This window comes from Giraffa tippelskirchi, chromosome 5, assembly GCF_054371585.1.
Source record: "Giraffa tippelskirchi isolate mGirTip1 chromosome 5, T2T-mGirTip1v1.2.pri, whole genome shotgun sequence".
Lineage (NCBI taxonomy): Eukaryota > Metazoa > Chordata > Mammalia > Artiodactyla > Giraffidae > Giraffa > Giraffa tippelskirchi.
Genome location: NC_137279.1, coordinates 88,692,525 through 88,710,667, shown reverse-complemented (window position 1 = coordinate 88,710,667; position 18,143 = coordinate 88,692,525). Strand labels below are relative to the sequence as shown.

The 18,143-nt window shown below is 42.3% G+C and overlaps 1 protein-coding gene across 2 annotated transcripts in view; it reads right to left on the bottom strand.

The window, feature by feature from the left end:
- Positions 1 to 3,318: 3,318 nt before the first annotated feature.
- COPA (coat protein complex I subunit alpha) overlaps positions 3,319 to 18,143 on the bottom strand; it is a 42,240-nt gene continuing 27,415 nt past the window's right edge. Inside the window, exons 15-33 of one of the 2 annotated variants that reach the window (XM_081487956.1) lie at positions 17,126 to 17,265; positions 16,332 to 16,417; positions 16,078 to 16,243; positions 12,930 to 13,092; positions 12,682 to 12,828; positions 11,502 to 11,691; positions 11,284 to 11,379; positions 10,027 to 10,115; positions 9,740 to 9,863; positions 8,712 to 8,801; positions 8,435 to 8,544; positions 7,558 to 7,635; positions 7,329 to 7,397; positions 6,660 to 6,796; positions 6,242 to 6,428; positions 6,045 to 6,155; positions 5,344 to 5,505; positions 4,230 to 4,424; positions 3,319 to 3,975 (exon numbers count right to left, since the gene is read on the bottom strand). In XM_081487956.1, the coding sequence (XP_081344082.1) occupies positions 3,916 to 3,975; positions 4,230 to 4,424; positions 5,344 to 5,505; positions 6,045 to 6,155; positions 6,242 to 6,428; positions 6,660 to 6,796; positions 7,329 to 7,397; positions 7,558 to 7,635; positions 8,435 to 8,544; positions 8,712 to 8,801; positions 9,740 to 9,863; positions 10,027 to 10,115; positions 11,284 to 11,379; positions 11,502 to 11,691; positions 12,682 to 12,828; positions 12,930 to 13,092; positions 16,078 to 16,243; positions 16,332 to 16,417; positions 17,126 to 17,265 (2,400 nt within the window). In that variant the 3' untranslated portion in view covers positions 3,319 to 3,915. The remainder of the gene's footprint in view (positions 3,976 to 4,229; positions 4,425 to 5,343; positions 5,506 to 6,044; positions 6,156 to 6,241; positions 6,429 to 6,659; positions 6,797 to 7,328; positions 7,398 to 7,557; positions 7,636 to 8,434; positions 8,545 to 8,711; positions 8,802 to 9,739; positions 9,864 to 10,026; positions 10,116 to 11,283; positions 11,380 to 11,501; positions 11,692 to 12,681; positions 12,829 to 12,929; positions 13,093 to 16,077; positions 16,244 to 16,331; positions 16,418 to 17,125; positions 17,266 to 18,143) is intronic. The other variant, XM_081487957.1, reaches the window with a different exon arrangement.

Here is an 18,143-nt window from a genome sequence, read left to right as displayed (position 1 = left end):
CCTAGTAGTCATGTATCGATATGAGAGTTGGAGTATAAGAAAGCTGAGCGCCGAAGAATTGATGCTTTTTCACTGTGGTGTTGGAGAAGACTCTTGAGAGTCCCTTGGACTGCAAGGAGATCCAACCAGTCCATCCTAAAGGAGATCAGTTCTGGGTGTTCATTGGAAGGACTGATGCTGAAGCTGAAACTCCAGTACTTTGGCCACTTGATACAAAGAACTGACTCCTTGGAAAAGACCCTGATGCTGATGGTTGGATGCATCACTGACTCGATGGACATGAGTTTGAGCAAGCTTTGGGAACTGGTGATGGACAGGGAAGCCTGGCCTGCTGCAGTCCATGGGATCACAAAGAGTCAGGCATGACTGAGCAACTGAACTGAACTGAACTTCCCTGACCTGTAGCCTTTGCTCTACACAGAAGTCAATCATGTGTAGTTGGGGGGTAGGGCTCAGATAAAGACCAACTCCAGACATCCTTTCCCTCCTCTGGAATTGTTCTATTTAGATTTGCCAGAATGCATCAACTGCCATAGACAAACCTATTTTACCAGTTAGAGGGCATCTACTATTGTTCAAGATCCTATGTGGGGCACCATGGAGGACAGAGAGAGAAATCAGGACCAGCCCTTGCTGTTAAGGTAGTTGACTGGGCATTAGGCTGGAGGTAGGAATAGACATACACATAGTAAGTATGGCCAAGGTCATTGTCTTATAAGAATTCAGGATAAAGTATCATAAAGTTTAAAAGGGAGAAACCACATCTGAATGAAAGTCACTTCATGACTTTCATCCTTAGCTTCCTAAACACACTTGAGTACTGTGTCAAGCACCAGATTAGGTACTTACTCTTTCCTTGACATATAGGGCACATGCTTTTAAAGTCATACCTGTGCAAAACCTGCTGTGATCTTCCAAGCACAAGTACTATAACTTGAGAAAAACATTCTGAACTAGAAGTCAGAAGACCTAAATGCTAGGTTATTAAATTGGTTTGTTCTCCACTCTAGGACTCCTATTACAAATATGATTAAAAAAATATGATAAAAAAAAAAATGAAAGCTGAAACTCTTAAGGTTGTTTACACTTCTCAACTTCTGTAATCTAATTCTTCCCTGATTAATCTCTTTCTCCCCAACAGCTGTAACATCTATTCCAGGTTAATTTTCTCATTCAACTCCAAACTGCTTACATGTGTCTCTCTAATACAACTGTAGTTATAACAAGCACATGTTACAGGTATTTCTATTGGCTTTACATTAATACAGTAATATAAGTATGCTAATAAGGAAAGTATCAGTAAATGAATTAAGATGGAGTTGAAAATAAGCATGATCTATTTCTTAAACTTGCTTTACTATTTTTTTATAAATTTATTTATTGGTTCACGGGGTCTTTGTTGATGTGCACTTTCTCTAGTTATGGAGAGCAGGGGGCTGCTCTTTGGTTGCGGTGCATGGCTTCTCTTGTGGAGCACAGGCTCTAGATGCGCAGGTTCAATAGCTGTGGGGCATGGGCTTAGCTGCTCTGTGGCATGTGCAGTCTTCCCAGACCAGGGATTGATCCCGTGTCTCCTGCATTGGCAGGCGGATTCCTATCCACTGTACCATCAGGGAAGTCCATTAAACTTGCTTTTACTACTGAAACGCGTAACACCTCATCTCAGTATTTACTCATCTCCTGCCTTTCATGTATAGTGAACACTGCTGCAAAAGAGTATTTTACAGCCTTTTCTTTCTATCACTCTCTTGATTAAGGACATTTTTGGTTCCCCACTGTTTATTAACCAGCTTCAAACTCTTGTCTGGTATTCAATTATTTCACATTTATCCATTTTGTTTCCCAGTTGGTGATGGACAGGGAGGCCTGGCATGCTGCAGTCCATGGGGTGGCAAAGAGTCGGACACGACTAAGCTGAACCAAGACTATGTAAGCTTCATGAGGATTGTCCACTTTTTTCATATCGCTTAGTTCCGAATGTTTATGTTTATATGCAAAACTAATTTTATAATTTAAGTTTTAAACTTAAAAAAAAACTTACCAAAATGATCAACTTGCCTAGGTTACAGAAAGAATGTTACTTGAGAAACTGTTATGAACTTAGTATGTAAATTTTTTGAGAAGGTAGACTTATTTTGGGGATACTATGTTTAAGAAAGCATCTTTTTAAAAAAAGATTTTTAAATGTGAGATCTTAGCTCCCCAGCCAGGGACTGAACCTGTGCCCTGTAGAAGTACAGTCTTAACCACTGGACCACCAGGGAAGTACCAAGAAAGCATCTTTTAAAGCTAAGAAGATACAAAGGCCTGCACTTTTTGACATAGGAATCACACAATTCTAGGAGTTTATCCTCCAGACTCACTTTCCCCACCTGTACAATGTATGTTCAAGATGTTCATTGCACCACTGTTTATAACAGTCAAATATCAATCAATAAGTATATCAATCAATAAAAAGGCAACTTAAAATCCTTAAGGAGTATGCTTCTATTTCGGAGAAGGCAATGGCACCCCACTCCAGTACTCTTGCCTGGAAAATCCCATGGATGGAGGAGCCTGGTAGGCTACAGTCCAGGGGGTCGCTGAGAGTCGGACACGACTGAGCGACTTCACTTTCACTTTTCCCTTTCATGCACTGGAGAAGGAAATGGCAACCCACTCCAGTATTCTTGCCTGGAGAATCCCAGGGATGGCGGAGCCTGGTGGGCTGCCATCTATGGGGTCGCACAGAGTCGGACACGACTGAAGCGACTTAGCAGCAGTATGCTTCTATTTAGATACAACAGGGGGATAGGGAAGAACACATTGACATATGCTTATATATACATTAAAAAAAAAAAACCTCTGGCAGGATTTAAGGAAGCTAACAACGGCAGTTACCTGTTTTGGGGAAGGTGATAGGAACTGGGTGGCTGAGGGAAAGCAGAGGAGGAAGACATTGCTGAATAGCTTTCTAAATTTATTGATTTCTGAACTATATGTACTGTTTATTGAAAATATGAATTTGAAATGATCAAAGGTACATTATATCACTCTACCAAATTAATCTTATTCCATGACAAGCAAAATATGTTGTACTATATACAATGTATTACTAATTAGCAATAGATGGAAGGTTACAGTCAACAATGGAATAGGGAACCACTTGCTTTCTACCATTCTCACAGCAGTTTACTTTTAAAAAAAAATCAATGGGTATTTACTACCTTTGTAATTAAAAATAATTATTGAAGGAAAGATATCTGCTTTGCTGGGGCAGCTACATGAAGTAAGGAGGAATGTGAGAGTGTCTAGGAAACAAATGACAAGCCACAAAACTCTCATAAAAATCTACTTTATTTCGTGTGAGAAACAAAATACAAGAACAATCTTTGGAAAGAATAAATCAACAAAAAGTGATATGCATTTTTGGGAAAACAAACAGTTTCTTCTCAGACTTTAAGTTTCTGGGCACAGAGAGGCTATATCTGCCTAGGAATTTAAATGCCCAAGGAAAATGGGGATGGCTAAGAGCTTGCTATGACTGAGTAAAAGATGCTGTCTTATTTATTACATCTCATTCCTTTCTAACAAAGTACACATGGGGTGGAGAGGGAAAGGATAAATATTGAAGGAATTTACTATTTAAATGTTCATCACTAATGTTCTTTGAAAGATCTACACTGGGAAGGCAAGGCTAAGTGTGACCACAACTATAAGTCACCTTGAGAAGATGAGAGGTTCTCAGAGGCAAAAAAGAGTCTGGTTTAGACACTCTGATTAGCCATACAAGAAGAGAAAAGGACATTAGATTTTAGGGCAGGGAGAACTAAACACCAATGTGAAGAGTAGTTAAGGAAGAAGGAGCTAGAAGAATATAAAGACTGACTCTCTGCGGGGAAACATGGTGTTTGATCCTACACACAGAAAGGGGCCTCAGCGAAACTGCAGAGGGCTGATCCTTAAACCAATCACATCTTTGCCAATCTCTGTCACCTGTGGAAGAAAAAAAAATTAGGGATTTTTGAGGGTGAGAAGCCTAGAGAGTCTACTCCCTGCACTCCTAGTGAGCACAGGAGAGTGCTTTGTTATTGTTACTGATTGGTAAGGCGTGGTGGGGAGAAAGTCTACCTTTTTCCAATGTCATTGCCTTAAGGTATGCGGTGGGAATACAGGAAACAAAAGGACCAATATGCCTTCTTTCCCCTTCCCTCAATATTCTAGATTCATTTCTCAAGGACAGTACTTACTGTAGTCACCTTGCAGATCTGACCCTTAAACTCAGGGGAATAGCAGGCCCCACTGAGCGGACATTTCTCCACTGGCTTTCCACGGTAGATAGGCCGATAAGATGCAGCACAGATGTCGAAAGGGTTGTGCATGTCATAACTGAGCTGATAGGCATCTGTGGGGTTTTTCTCACAGGCAGACAGGATTTTGCGGGTCTAAGGGAGGGAAGGAATGTTTTATTTAAAAGGACTGAAAACTGCACACCACAACTCAAATGACCTCAACACCATGGTTTAGTAGTTTCTTTGATGCAAGATGCAGTTGTACTGAGTAAATACAGAATAAGTCCTCTGCACAAGTCATATGAAGGAATAATAACTGCCACTCCTATTGTATCAGGGTTTTTCCTTTTCTATCCCAAAGTGGCCCTATGGAACTAGACCCATAGTGAAGTAAAGTGAAAGTCGCTCAGTCGTGTTCAACTCTTTGCAACCCCATGGACTATACAGTCCATGGAATTCTCCAGGCCAGAATACTAGAGTGGGTAGCCTTTCCCTCCTCCAGGGGATCTTCCCAACCCAGCGATCGAACCCAGGTCTCCCGCATTGCAGGTGGATTCTTTTACCAGCTGAGCCACAGGGGAGGCCCAACCTGACCCGTGCTGCTGCTGCTGCTAAGTCGCTTCAGTTGTGTCCATACTTCTCCACTAAGTCTGAGAATTCTCAGGGTTAGCCATGAAAGGGTTAAAAGTGGCTTTCACTGCCCAAATAAAGCTTTCAGAAAACACAAGTAATGGGACATGTATATATATGGAGGCAACTGGTGTTGGTAAGGAGAAACCTCGAACTTATGGACAGTTTGGGGCTGATTTTCAGCTACAGAGGAGCTATTCGATGTCACAGGTCACGCTTTCACAGTGGAGCCATGTCTGAGTAAGGTATTTGTTTAGTTTGCAGGAATAAAAGGGGGTCCTCATGCCATACAAGGTCCTCATCCTCTGTGTGTAAACAGAGGATGGCATCTTGTTGGCTCTCTTGTTGAATGTTGTAATACAACACTTTGTTTCTGAGACAAGACCCTCCAGGTAAGAGGAGATCTAGTTCTCCTATGCTCACTGAAGGAGTTCCCATATACCTGTTGAGCCACCTCCGGCTTGGGCCCGAGTTCCAACAGGCGCCGAGCAAAGGTGGCAGCAGTCTTAAAGTTCTTGAGCTTGAAGAAGAGGTTGAGGGCTGTACGCAACACCAGGATCATGTGCACTGGCTGCAGGTTTGAGTGGGTGAAATAGGCTGCCATCTGGTGGACAGAAGGAGGAACATATGTCAGGCTGATGCTAAAGCTAGGATAGATCATTTATAAGTTGTCCCACATGCATTAAAAACACAACAAAACAACCAAATAAAAACCAGACTGGCTATAAAACAGAGAAAGCTTCTGCCTCCTAGTTATAGAGAACTTATGGGATGAGGAAGAAGGGTGGAAAAATACATTCTATTGTTACAGAAACAGGCCCAAATTTCTCTTACTCCCCATATTGAGACCTAAAGAATTCAGACTCCATAGAGGCTTCCCAGGTGGCACTAGCGGTAAAGAACCCACCTGCCAGGGCAGGAGAGGTAAGAGACCCTGGTTCGATCCCTGGGTGGGGAAGATCCCCTGGAGACGGAAATGGCAACCCACTCCAGTATTCTTGCCTGGAGAATCCCATGGACAGAGGAGCCGGGCGGGCTACAGTCCAGAGGGTTGCAAAGACTCGGACACGACTGAAGTGACTTAATATTCATTCATTCAGAGGGTAAAAGGGAGGAAGCCTCTGTACTGCTCAGAGGTCTTACCTCACAGATGCGCTTCTGCTGTTCTAGAGTTTCTTTGGGAAGTTTCTTCCTTTCTATCTCCATGGACAAACCCACAATGTACTCCCGGCAAATGGTGATAAGCTGCTGGGCCTGGAGAGGGGACAAAAGAAGGTCACGGTACAGAGGCAAGACTGGCGGGGGCCTAGCACTATGACAAGCCGCTAGACTGCTCTCACCTCTGCAATCTCTTGTTTATTGTCCACAACAAGAAGTGGCACACTGAGTAAAATGGAACGGAATTTTTCCACAGCCTCCTCAAACTTGCCAACTGTGGTGAGCTGGTAGCACAGCTGCAACCGTTGGATGAGGTCATTAAGCTTCAGGCCCACAGCTGGTACACCATTCTTCAGCCCTGCATCCTTCCTGAAAGAGAAAAGTAGAAAGAAAACAAGATGATTAGGAGCCCACCTCAACCTAACTTCTTCTGGAAACATGATCCCAACAGCCTACAGTGAAAAAAGCCAGGGCAAAGTGGCAAGCCAAAGATCTTTTCCTACTAGGAAACATCAGCTCTGGGACAATGCTGATATTCCCTGTAGCTACCATCTGAAATATCTACCACAGGCTGGAACAGAGAGAAGAAAGGGGCCTTACCAATTGCGATTAGGATAGCCATACATGGAGGGCAGGCAGGGCAGAGCCTGATAGGTGGTACGGCCTCGGGCATAGGTCTGCAGGAACAGTTGCTTGTAGGGGCCAAACTGGGTTACCCCTACTTGGTCGTGAAGGAGCTGGAATACAAGAGGAAGGAAACATAAGGATCTGAGCTCTGCTACTTAAAAACTAGTTGACCCTGGGCAAGGTATTTAAGTTCTCTCTACTTGGTTCCTCATCAATAAATTATACTTAATTATAGGATCTACTTCATTTAATAATACCCATAAAGCATTCAAGATAGTGACTGGCAAACAGTCAACATTAAATGTTAGTGTTTGCTGCAGCTGTTGGTACTGTTATTGCTACCATAGCACATGGCTTAGTGTTCAAAACATACACCTGTTCATGAAGGGGTGAAGGGGTGCTGACTTCACTGATGTGAGCCAGAAAGTAGGCTATAAACCAGTGGAAAATGGCTGGAAGAATCCACTTTAAGAGATTACTAAGCCATACTGAAAGCAGATAAGAGGAACACCAAGGGCTCCCGTGATACATATACACCTCTGCCTTGTGGGTATAATAATTTCCATCTGGTTAAGATGAGTCTGCCATCCCCCTGGGACCCCAGGCACATTCAGTGAAAGCCAAGGTAACTTTAAGACTCACTCTCATGGCTGTTTCAAAAGAGCCGGCCAGGATGTGATCAACTGGAAGCTGAGAGTTATTACACCAGATCTAACAAAGAATAGAAAACCCAAGACAAGTGAAATTTTGCTCTTTCTCTTCCCAACAATCCTACTCTGTAACAGAAGAGTGTCAATATTCTTTACACATGTAATCAAGTATAGTCACCTCAGAAACACTTATCCCTACAGGGCTGTGTTTCTCTGCTTACCTGAGTTGGGCTGGTTCCCTTGGTTGGGGGCACAAAGAACCCATCCTCAGCCCCACCAGCTGCGCCAGGGGGTATATCCTAGAGGAAAAAGAGAAATGAGTCATTTTTTAAGCCATTCAAGCAATTTGTACTGATCAGTTCAGTTCAGTTGCTCAGTCGTGTCTCTTTGCGACCCCATGGACTGCAGCAGGCAGTCCCTGTCCATCACCAACTCCCAGAGTTTACTCAAACTCATGCCCATTGAGTCGGTGATGCTATCCAACCATCTCATCCTCCGTCGTCCCCTTTTCCTCCTGCCCTCAATCTTTCCCAGCATCAGGGTCTTTTAAAATGAGTCAGCTCTTTGCATCAGGTGGCCAAAGTATTGGAGTTTCAGCTTTAGCATCAGTCCTTCCAATGAATATTCAGGACTGATCTCCTTTAGGATGGACTGGTTGGATCTCCTTGCGGTCCAAGGGACTCTCAAGAGTCTTCTCCAACACCACAGTTCAAAAGCATCAATTCTTCAACTGAGTCTTCAAAAGCATCAATTTGTCCTGATAAATCTAAACAAAACTCTATCTTATTCCCAGCCTCTGTTGGCGAGGGGTGGTGGTTGTGGAAGATTCTCAAAATAGTAGAAATTTCAGTAGTTGTAACAAAAGCTATATACCAAAAGCTCCAATTCAGACAAAAAAGCTTGCTGCCTTTTCATAAGCTGCCACTGCACAACCCTAGTTATGTTCTTCTATCTTTCAAGTGGGAGATACAGAGCAGACTAGGAGGATCTAGATCTCCTCCCTTCTGGGGTCCTCAGGACAGGGGTCGGGGGGTGACACGGCCGCTGGCCTCCACGGGGGACATGGAGAGAACCACACAGGGTGAGAGTCCCACCCACCAGCTCAGGAGGGAGCTCCAGATCTTCTTCCACGTCCCAGCCGCCGCCTTCTTCTTGTCCCTTGCCAAGAGCATCATCCCCCAAACCTTCTGTGGCCTCCACAAACCCATCTATAAGGAAAATCCAGGCACAAAATAGATTTGCAACATGACAAGTTTAGCCAAAGGCAAGAAAAATGTTGGGATCCCATGGTCCCAAACCCTGCGGAATTGCCCCACAACCCAGTCCCACTCCAAGGAGCCCATCTGCCCAGAACAATCCTAGATGAGCATCTTACCTTCCTCCAGCTGCAGCTCTGCATCCTCTCCCCAGCCCTCAGTACCAACAGTGTCAATGTCAATGTCAGCAGCCAGCGCACCTCCCCTCCCTACAGAGGGAAGAACAGAAAGGAGCTGGTCACAGTCGGTTAACTCTGGGACATGGCCTCCTCTGCAGGCAAGATGTATCCTTACAGAAGCAGGTGCCAATGCTTTGTCTACTTACTGTTTTTGTTTATTAGTTTTCCTTACAGAAGCAGGTGCCAATGCTTTGTCTACTTTCTGTTTTGGTTTATTATTCGTTTTTGTGGTATCTATGTTATGCTAACTTGCAGGTTAGCATAGGTTTCACAGAATGAAGGAAGAGAAGAGAGATGAAAACAACTGACCTTCCTGCTACCAAAAACTGCCTCTTAAACAATCTTTTACTAACCAGCCTTCAGTACCAATTCTTGGCATTTCTTGCTGAGATCTTTGCTAAGTTAGCATCACTACTGTGTGTACAGGGCATGAGGACAAAGCTTAGAGGGGAGGATATGGAGGAAAGAGCAGCGCTGGGCACAAAATGCCCAAGGTCTATTTAGGTAGGCTCTTAGTTGCCAAGAAACTCGGAAGAAACAAATTATTAGACTTTTCCAAGAAAACAGTGTAAAGGTAAGAGTGGCAGTGGGTATACTCACATGACAGAACTGAGGTAGCTGAGGTTTGTATCTTAAGATTGTATGTCATGAATGATAAAACACAGAATGGATTATATGACTACATATATGGTAAAACCTAAGAAAATACACCAAAAGTTAACAGTAGTTGTTAGAAGCATGAACTAAGAGACCTCTTTCCCTATTTTCTGAATTTTCATGATCTCAGCATGCTTTTATTTACTTTTTAAAAGACTGTACAATAACTCTGATTGGCATCTCAGTGCTCCATAAGGCGTTGCACAGAAAAAAGAACAGATGGAAAGGACAGAATGGTTAAGGATACTCTAGAACAGTTTCTCATAAAACAAGCACACAACAAAAATGTTATGGAAGAAGTGGACATTTACCCTTGCTGGCAATGGAGCCCTCAAAGAACCCTTTGGACACAGTCAGTAAGGGCCAGTTGGTATCCAACGGCATGATAGGTGCAGGTGGCTGAAGCAACTTGGCATTAGGGTCAATGTCTGGGATCTGGAAGGCAGAAGAAGGTTAAAAGCAAACAGCTCTCAGGAACATTGTAGGGGAGGTTGTGGAGCTTTCTTTGATCTCAGTGGGAGTGACATTTGTAGGTTTAAATAGTGCCAAGATATCAGAGTTAATCCTGTAATCAGAGACACTTTACATAAAGACTCACTGTCTCCTTCTCTGGGTCAAACGTCTCCTTCAGGCTCTCAGCTTCTTCGTCTAAGCCGTGGGTAGCAGCTGTGAGATAGGCCAGTGACTCTGTGAAGAAAACAGACTTTGTGGTAAAGGTACATTTCCAAGTGTACCCCCATCAGTGTCCTGATGTCAGCCTCCTGGTATTCAAGTCCTGGCATGATCCACTTCCCTTAAGTGTGGGCTGAACTTACTGACTCACTTCTAATGAACAGAACGTGGGAGAAATGATGGGATGTCATTTCTGAAATTAGGATACAAAGATATGGCTTCATCTGAGGTGCCCCCACTTGCTCTAAGGGAAACCAGCTGCCATATTGTGAACTGCCCTATGGAAAAGCCAACATAGCAGAAAACTGACATCTTCCAGCAAATAGCCAGTGAGGACCCAAGGCTTGCCCACAGCCACAGTGAACATAAGACTGGATCCTCCTCCACTTGAGCCTTGAGAAGTCTGCAGTCTTGGCCAACACCTTGATTGCAGCCTAGTGAAAGATAGTGAGCCAGAGGCACTCAGCTAAGTCATGCTGCAAACTGAGATAATCAATGTTTGTTGTTTTAAGCTATTGTTTTTGGTAACTAGCTATACAGCAATAAATAACCAAAACAGTTGCTTATCCTTAAGATCTATCAGTGTTAACCTTGAACTCATTCCTTTCTCTTCTCTTTCACATCCCACATCAGTCCCCTTCAACAAATTATGTTGGTTCAACCTTTAAAATATATGCCAAATCTGACCATTGCTCAGCTGTTCACAGGTAGCACCTTGGTCCAAACCACATCTTTCACCTTTCTTATTCCCTAATGTATCTCAAGTGCTAGTGTAATGCTTAGTATATATATAGTGGGTTCTCAAAAAACATCCCTTAAATATAAAATGAATAAATATATGAGTAAAACCTCCAGACTTGAAGTAAATAATAAAACTCTAATGGCATTCAGCCAACTACATTTACTATAGTATCTGATCCAGGACCTTTTAAAATCCACTTTCCCCATGATATTAGCTGTTTTCCTACCAGTGTCTAGACAAACTATATTTTCTGGCTTTCCCTCCATTTGGCTTTGAAGAAAGTCTTCTGAGCATGGTAGGAGCATGCAGTCTCTTTTGGAAAATGTGCAATGAAGGAAATCCCCTCACCACTATACATGAATAACTTGCCATAAAGAAGGTACTTCCTAAGGCCGCCCCACCCCACCCCATCCCTGCCCCATGTGAGTTCTGGATACTTACTCTGCCCACAGTTCTTCAGGATCCGCACCCGCTCGGACACATCTCCCAGGTAGAGGGCATTCTGATAATGGCCACTCATATCCTTTCGTATCTCAGCTGCACCAAGACAATAAGAGACACTAAGTTAGGTCTTCTCTATCAAGTTCTCTCTTGCCTCTATTTGCTGTCTTCCTCCCCACAAGGACCCCTCTTCCCATCCTTAGTTTCTGGGGTCTCACCAATCTTCATCATCTTGCGAAGTTTCTCTAGGTTGCCAGTGATAAGGTATAAGAAGGAAAGTTTGTCAAAGTTTTTGGTGCGCTGATAACACATTTCCACAATCTGATGGTTCCCCTGTAGTAAGGCCACCTCTCCCAGCTTTTCCCAGCAGTTCTTGTCATCCAGTGCTTTGGCTGCTTCCAGAGCAATCTAAAGAATCCCCAGGGTTAGAGTTAACAAGTTGGAGGTTATTATGACTGAAAACCAGGGTCTGCAATCAAAATGTCCATCTCTAAATAAATCTCCCAAGCAACTCTTTTATGCTTCATTCCACCTAGCTTTCCTTTCAGTAATTCTACTGAAAATTCAATCAACAAATAGGATCCCTTAGGATCCATGGATCGAAGTTAGCACATCACATTATCCTCCTCCTCAGAAATTTACAACAGAATCATCTTCTAGCAGTTGCTGATTCCATACAGTCAATTCTTGCTTAGCTATCATATTTCCTATCTGCCAGGTCTGAACAACCATGTGGCTCCTCAGGAGAAGTAATGGAAGAAGGAAGTTCAGAACTATTTCTGCCCATTTAAAAATAATGTTTACAGACTCTGCTGCGCTGCTGCTAAGTTGCTTCAGTCGTGTCCGACTCTGTGTGACCCCATAGACGGCAGCCCACCAGGCTCCCCCATCCCTGGGATTCTCCAGGCAAGAATACTGGAGTGGGTTGCCATTTCCTTCTCCAATTCAGGAAAGTGAAAAGTGAAAGTGAAGTCGCTCAGTCGTGTCTGACTCTTCGCGACCCCATGGACTGCAGCCTACCAGGCTCCTCCGTCCATGGGATTTTCCAGGCAAGAGTACTCTAGGCCTCAACATTTAGTAAGTGTTCCTTCATCCAAGCAGCCAATCAGCAAATCAATGTCAAGGAAACAATGCGATTTTTCAAATTCTATGCTATCATGTTTCTGTTGTAAAAGTTATTGAATTCAGACTAACTCAGAATGACAACAACAGTAGAAATGTTGTGGCAGAAGCCAAAAGGGGCAAATAAGCAACAGGAAGATGGCTCAACAACTTAAAAATCTTAAAATTCATTACACTGGCTGAAGAAGCAAGCCCAGAATAATGTCTTCCCAAAGCCACCATAACCCCCTCACCTCCTCTACAACAATACGGGGCTTATAACCCTCCTTCTCTCACCTCAATGTTTCCACACTCCAGTGCCAGACTAAAGCGAGTTTTTTCATCCTTGACAAAATGCAGTGCCACTTCAGGATATCCCTTCTTCTGAAGATAAGCAATGATAGACTGGCCTACAAGTTTGGCATTTCTCACCATGTGTAGCACCTAGACATTTGGGGTGGGGTAGACAGGAAATAGAGATCATTTATAGGAAAAAAGGAGCACTGCCCCTCTCAATACTCCTAATATGCTTCCTCATTTCATACCTCATCATATTTTCTGTTGATCAGGGCCAGTTTGAACTTGAACTCAGTGGGATCAATGGTGAGCACCCGAGGACGACACTCCCTATCTAGGCAATATACATTGTTGCCCTTCACCCGTGTGACATAGATAGGTAAATCCAGAGTTCGGATGATCCCATAGTCCCTAAGAATAAGAGTTAAAGAGCACAATTTTCAGCAAATGCATGGGTAAATCCAGCCTATAAAGAAGTAAGACAAGTCTAGGACCTAGTCTTTTATCCTCTCATCATCCCTGTCTCAAGTGCCATTTGAACAATGGTATAGATGTGAAGTGAGGCAAAAAAGAGCAGAACTAAATGCCAAACTTACTTATTCTCTTGTGTGAAGTGGGAAAAGGTGGGGCAGATGGTATGATTTCTCTTTATAAGCTAATACTCTAGGATCTAAGAGACACAGCTATCAGAACCAGACCTGAAAGTTAAAAATCTTAAGTTCTGATATATAATCACTAGACCACTGCTGCTACTGCTTAGTCACTTCAGTTGTGTCCGACTCTGATGCTAGGGACTGTAGCCTGTCAGGCTCCTCTGTCCATGGGATTCTCTAGGCAAGAGTACTAGATTGGGTTGGCATGCCCTCCTCCAGGGGATTTTCCGGAGCCAGGGATTGAACCTGGGTCTCCTGCACTGCAGGCAGATTCTTTTACCGCTGAGCCACCAGGGAAGCCCCACTAGACCGCTATAAACAGTTACATCCTTCCTTATAAGCTATAAATGAAAGTAGAAGACAGGTACATGTGAAGACTTCTGACATACAAAGAAATGATACAAAACATGTAATGTTTTAAACTAAATGAAAATTAAAAGTTTACAAGTGAAAACTTATGACTATAGCTCACACAATACTTGAAGGATAATTTATAGTGTTAAGCACAGACATATTAGAAGAATACTCAAAAATTAATGAGCTCTATATGTTTAATATTAGGAGAAAGACTAAAAATTAATAAGTATCCATCTCAAAAATTTTATTCTTCTTTTAAAATTTAAAACAAAGAATATACTTGGAAGGAAAAAATAAAGCCAATAGTAGAAATTAAGAAATAGAAAACAAAAATACAATAGAGAATTTCAAATTGTTTGAAAATAGCCTAATAACTAAAAATAAAGTGGAAAAAATTTGTGGACCTACTATGGCAACCCACTCCAATATTCTTGCCTGGAGAATTCCATGGATAGAGGAGCCTGGGGGCTACAGTCCTCAGAGTCACAGTCAGACACAATTGAGAGACTAACACTTTCACTTTCTTTTACCAGATATAAAGACTTACAAAACTGTAACACTCAAGACAGTGCAGAATTCGATCACAGATAGACAAAAGACCATAAGAAAACAGATCTTTGCATTTCTGTAAATGTGATGGCTCTGCAGAACTATGGGGAAAAGCTGGTATTTTCAATACATGATGTTGGTACAAAACTGAGTGTCCTTATGAAAAAGTAAAGCTGATCCCATTACACCTTACACCATATACAAAAATCAACTTCAGGTTAGATTACAGGCCTAGATGCAAAAGGCAAAACTATAAAGTTGTCACAGGAAAAGGTAAAAGAATGTTCTTATGATCTTGGAGTCAATAAAGATTTCTTGAATAGGACACAAAATTTGATATCCATAAATGATAAGATACATAAACTCAACTACATTAAGAACTTCTGTTCATTAAAGGATCTCAAAAGAATCAAAAAATATGCAGCAGAATGGGAGATGATATTAGTATTTGCAATACATTGCCGTCACAAAGGACCGATATTCAAATAAATAAAGGACTCCTATAATAAAAGAACAAGGATAACTTATTTAAATGAAGGATAAAAGCCTTGAACAAAATTCATAGGAAAGGAAATACTGATGGACGGCTAAATAAAAAAAGTTGTCCAATCTCCTTGGGAATCAGGTAATAGCAACGTAAAATTACAAAATACATCACATATCTGCCAGTCAAAAATGAGTCTGACAAAGGCAAGTGCTGGCCAGGGTGACAAGCAAGGAAACTTTTATACAATGCTGTGGGGGCATGCAAATTGCTAAAACTGCTCTTTCACATTATTGAGCAAATGTGAAGATAAGCATGGTCTGCTGCTGCTGCTGCTGCTAAGTCGCTTCAGTCGTGTCCGACTCTGCGCGACCCCATAGACGGCAGCCCACCAGGCTCCGCCGTCTCCGGGATTCTCCAGGCAAGAACACTGGAGTGGGTTGCCATTTCCTTCTCCAGTGCATGAAAGGGAAAAGTGAAAATGAAGTCGGTCAGTCGTGTCCGACTGTTAGCGACCCCAGGGACTGTAGCCTACCAGGCTCCTCCGTCCATGGGATTTTCCAGGCAAGAGTACTGGAGTGGGGTGCCATTGCCTTCTCCAAGCATGGTCTATGACCCAGCAATTCTGCTTGAGGGAAACACCCTAGAGAAATGTATGTGTGTATGAACCAGAGTACATATAAGAGTGTTTAAAAGAACATCATTCCTAATAGCCAAAACTTAGAAATTACCCAACTATCGGTCTAGCACAGAATTGATAAACTGTACTATATTCACGTAACAGAGTATTATACAATAATGAAAATAAATTAGAGCTATAACATGGATGAATCTTACAAACAATATATTGAGCAAAACAAGCAAAATATGAAATAATATATTCAGCATGATTTAATTAATATGAAGTTCAAAAGCAGGCAAAATTAAATCATTATTTTAATGTTAAAATAATGGTGGTAAAATTGCAAAGAAAAGCAAGGAAGAAATTATCATAAAAGACAGAATAATGTTTTCTTTGTATGGTGAAGAGAGAGTATTGTGATCAATAGGGACCATGTGGCAAAGGGAAATGTTCTATTTCTTAACTTGGGTGGCAGTTACACAGATGTTCATTATATAACTGTTTGCTATTTCATATATTTATAATCTATATAATTTTCTATATTTGTGTCATATTTCACACAACTTTAAAAGAGCTGAAAAAAGAATGTTCTGATGCCTCCAGCACATATATGCCAAACAATGCTTTTCCATAAAGACAGTTCAAGGAGGACTTCAGTATGTCTCTTGAGACAGGATAGTGATTTTAAGAAGCCACTTTCTCCCATTCTGTATTTCAGATAATTAACTTACCCAGTGGTGACAGCATATTTGATGTGGTTGCTTGTGGTATAGATAAATACCCCACTCTCATCCCAGGCCCCACTCTTGACACGAATGTTCTCATGAATGTTACACAGAGCCTCCAGTTTGCGGTTACAGATCACAATGGCTGTAAGAGGCACAGGACATGAGTGCTCTGCTGGACAGGGTGAGTGAAGTAGACTGGCAGAGATGGAGAGGGAGGGGCTGGTCTCAAAATCAGGGTGGATATAATGAAGACTTACCATGTTTGGCCAGTAGTGCTACATGGGACATGTCTGCTGACCAGATAACATATTTCACTTTGGAAATCTTCACAGATGCCAGAGTCCTGGGATAGAGAGAAGGGCAAACATGAGTGGGCCTTAATCCGTTGTTCCAGGTTATGATTTACCTCCTTTTCATCTCCAAATTAATGTAAACCCTAATTTCTTTCTTTGTTTTTAGCATTTAATTAATTTTTTAACACCAAAAACATTTTGTACTGGGGTATAGCTGATTAACAATGTTGTGGCAGTTTCAAGTGAATAGCAGAGACTCAGCCATAGATACATATGTATCCATTCTCCTCCTAATTTCTTAAAATAATACCAAATAAGCATTTTTGTATTACAGTTCAGTGACAAATATTTTGGCTCACACTGTACACTTCCACCTTCCTCAACTCTCTGACCCTCATTCCCATGTGTTATTAGGAACTTGTGTATGTCTATTTTCACCACTGCACCATAAGCTCCTTTAAGTATAGGAACTATGCCATTCATTCTTGTGATCCTATTATTCTAAGTCCCAAGAGCAATCTTTGTTCAGATAAATGCTCTAAAAACAAGTTAACAAGCCCCTTGTAACACTTGTGTGTGTGTGTAAAGGATGGAGTGTGATCACAGAGGGAAAACAGTGGTGAGAAAGAGCCCTGGAATTATAGCACAAAAAGTGGCCAAGCCACAAGTCAAACTCACTTGGGGAAAAAAGCTCCCACTAAAGACTTCCACGCTTCCCCACTATAAACCTGTCCGCTTAGGGACATCTGACATGTTACCGCTTCTGCTGTACATCAAAGAGCGTGATGGATTCTGCATCTCGAAGCAGGAGGTTGCCTGTGCCAGCATAAAAAATCTCATCGCAGTTAGGCACCTGTACTTTTTTGGTGATCTCATTCTTCAGATTCTTGATCAGAAGCTGAAATGAGTATAAAAGGTGGGGTTAAGAGGAATACGTGTAAAATGACAACAGGTGACAATGTCCCTTAGCAATTATTCCTCAGCTTTGATAAACCAAGTATTTTGTTTTTTTTTTCTGGCTGTCCAGGTCAATCACCACTATATGTAGACCACTCTAGCTAAGATCCTCTTGATAGGGTCTTAACAGCTTTTTTTTTTTCTTTAATTGAAATATCCTGAGAAGTCTAACTAAAATCTGAATTCCTTAATCAACCAGAGAGAGAACAGAGCACTTCTGGGGCTTAAATTTTTGTTAAATATTTTCTTGAGAGAGCTTTGCTTAACTTTTTTAGAATCCATTACATTTTAAGTACCAATGGATGTAGTAGGATAAGGCAGAGGATCTACTCCTTATCCAGCTCACCTATTTGGGGCGGGAGCAGGGGTGGGGCGGTCAGGGCTGGGGGACAGGCCCAAGCTGCATGGCTTGCAGGATCTTAGTTCTCTGACCAGGGACTGAACTCTGGCCCCGGCAGTAAAAGCACCAAGTCCTAACCACTGGACTGCCAGGGACTTCCCAGCTCACCTATTTCAAATTTTATATTTTTTGGCCCCTGTGTTATCAAGAGTGAGTTTAGCTTGGTTCTTAAGCCAGAGCCACAGTGATCCTCCACCCAATCAAATCAATTTTAAGGCTTTTTTCCCCAAGGGGTATGGGGTAGAACTAAGGAGAAAGAGGGCTTCCCCTCAGATGGTAAATAATCTGCCTGCAGTACAGAAGACCTAGGTTCAATCCCTGGGTCAGGAAGATCCCCTGGAGAAGGGAAAGGTTACCTACTCCTACTACTTCTTGCCTGGAGAATCCCACGGACAGAGATGCCTGGTAGGCTGTAGTCC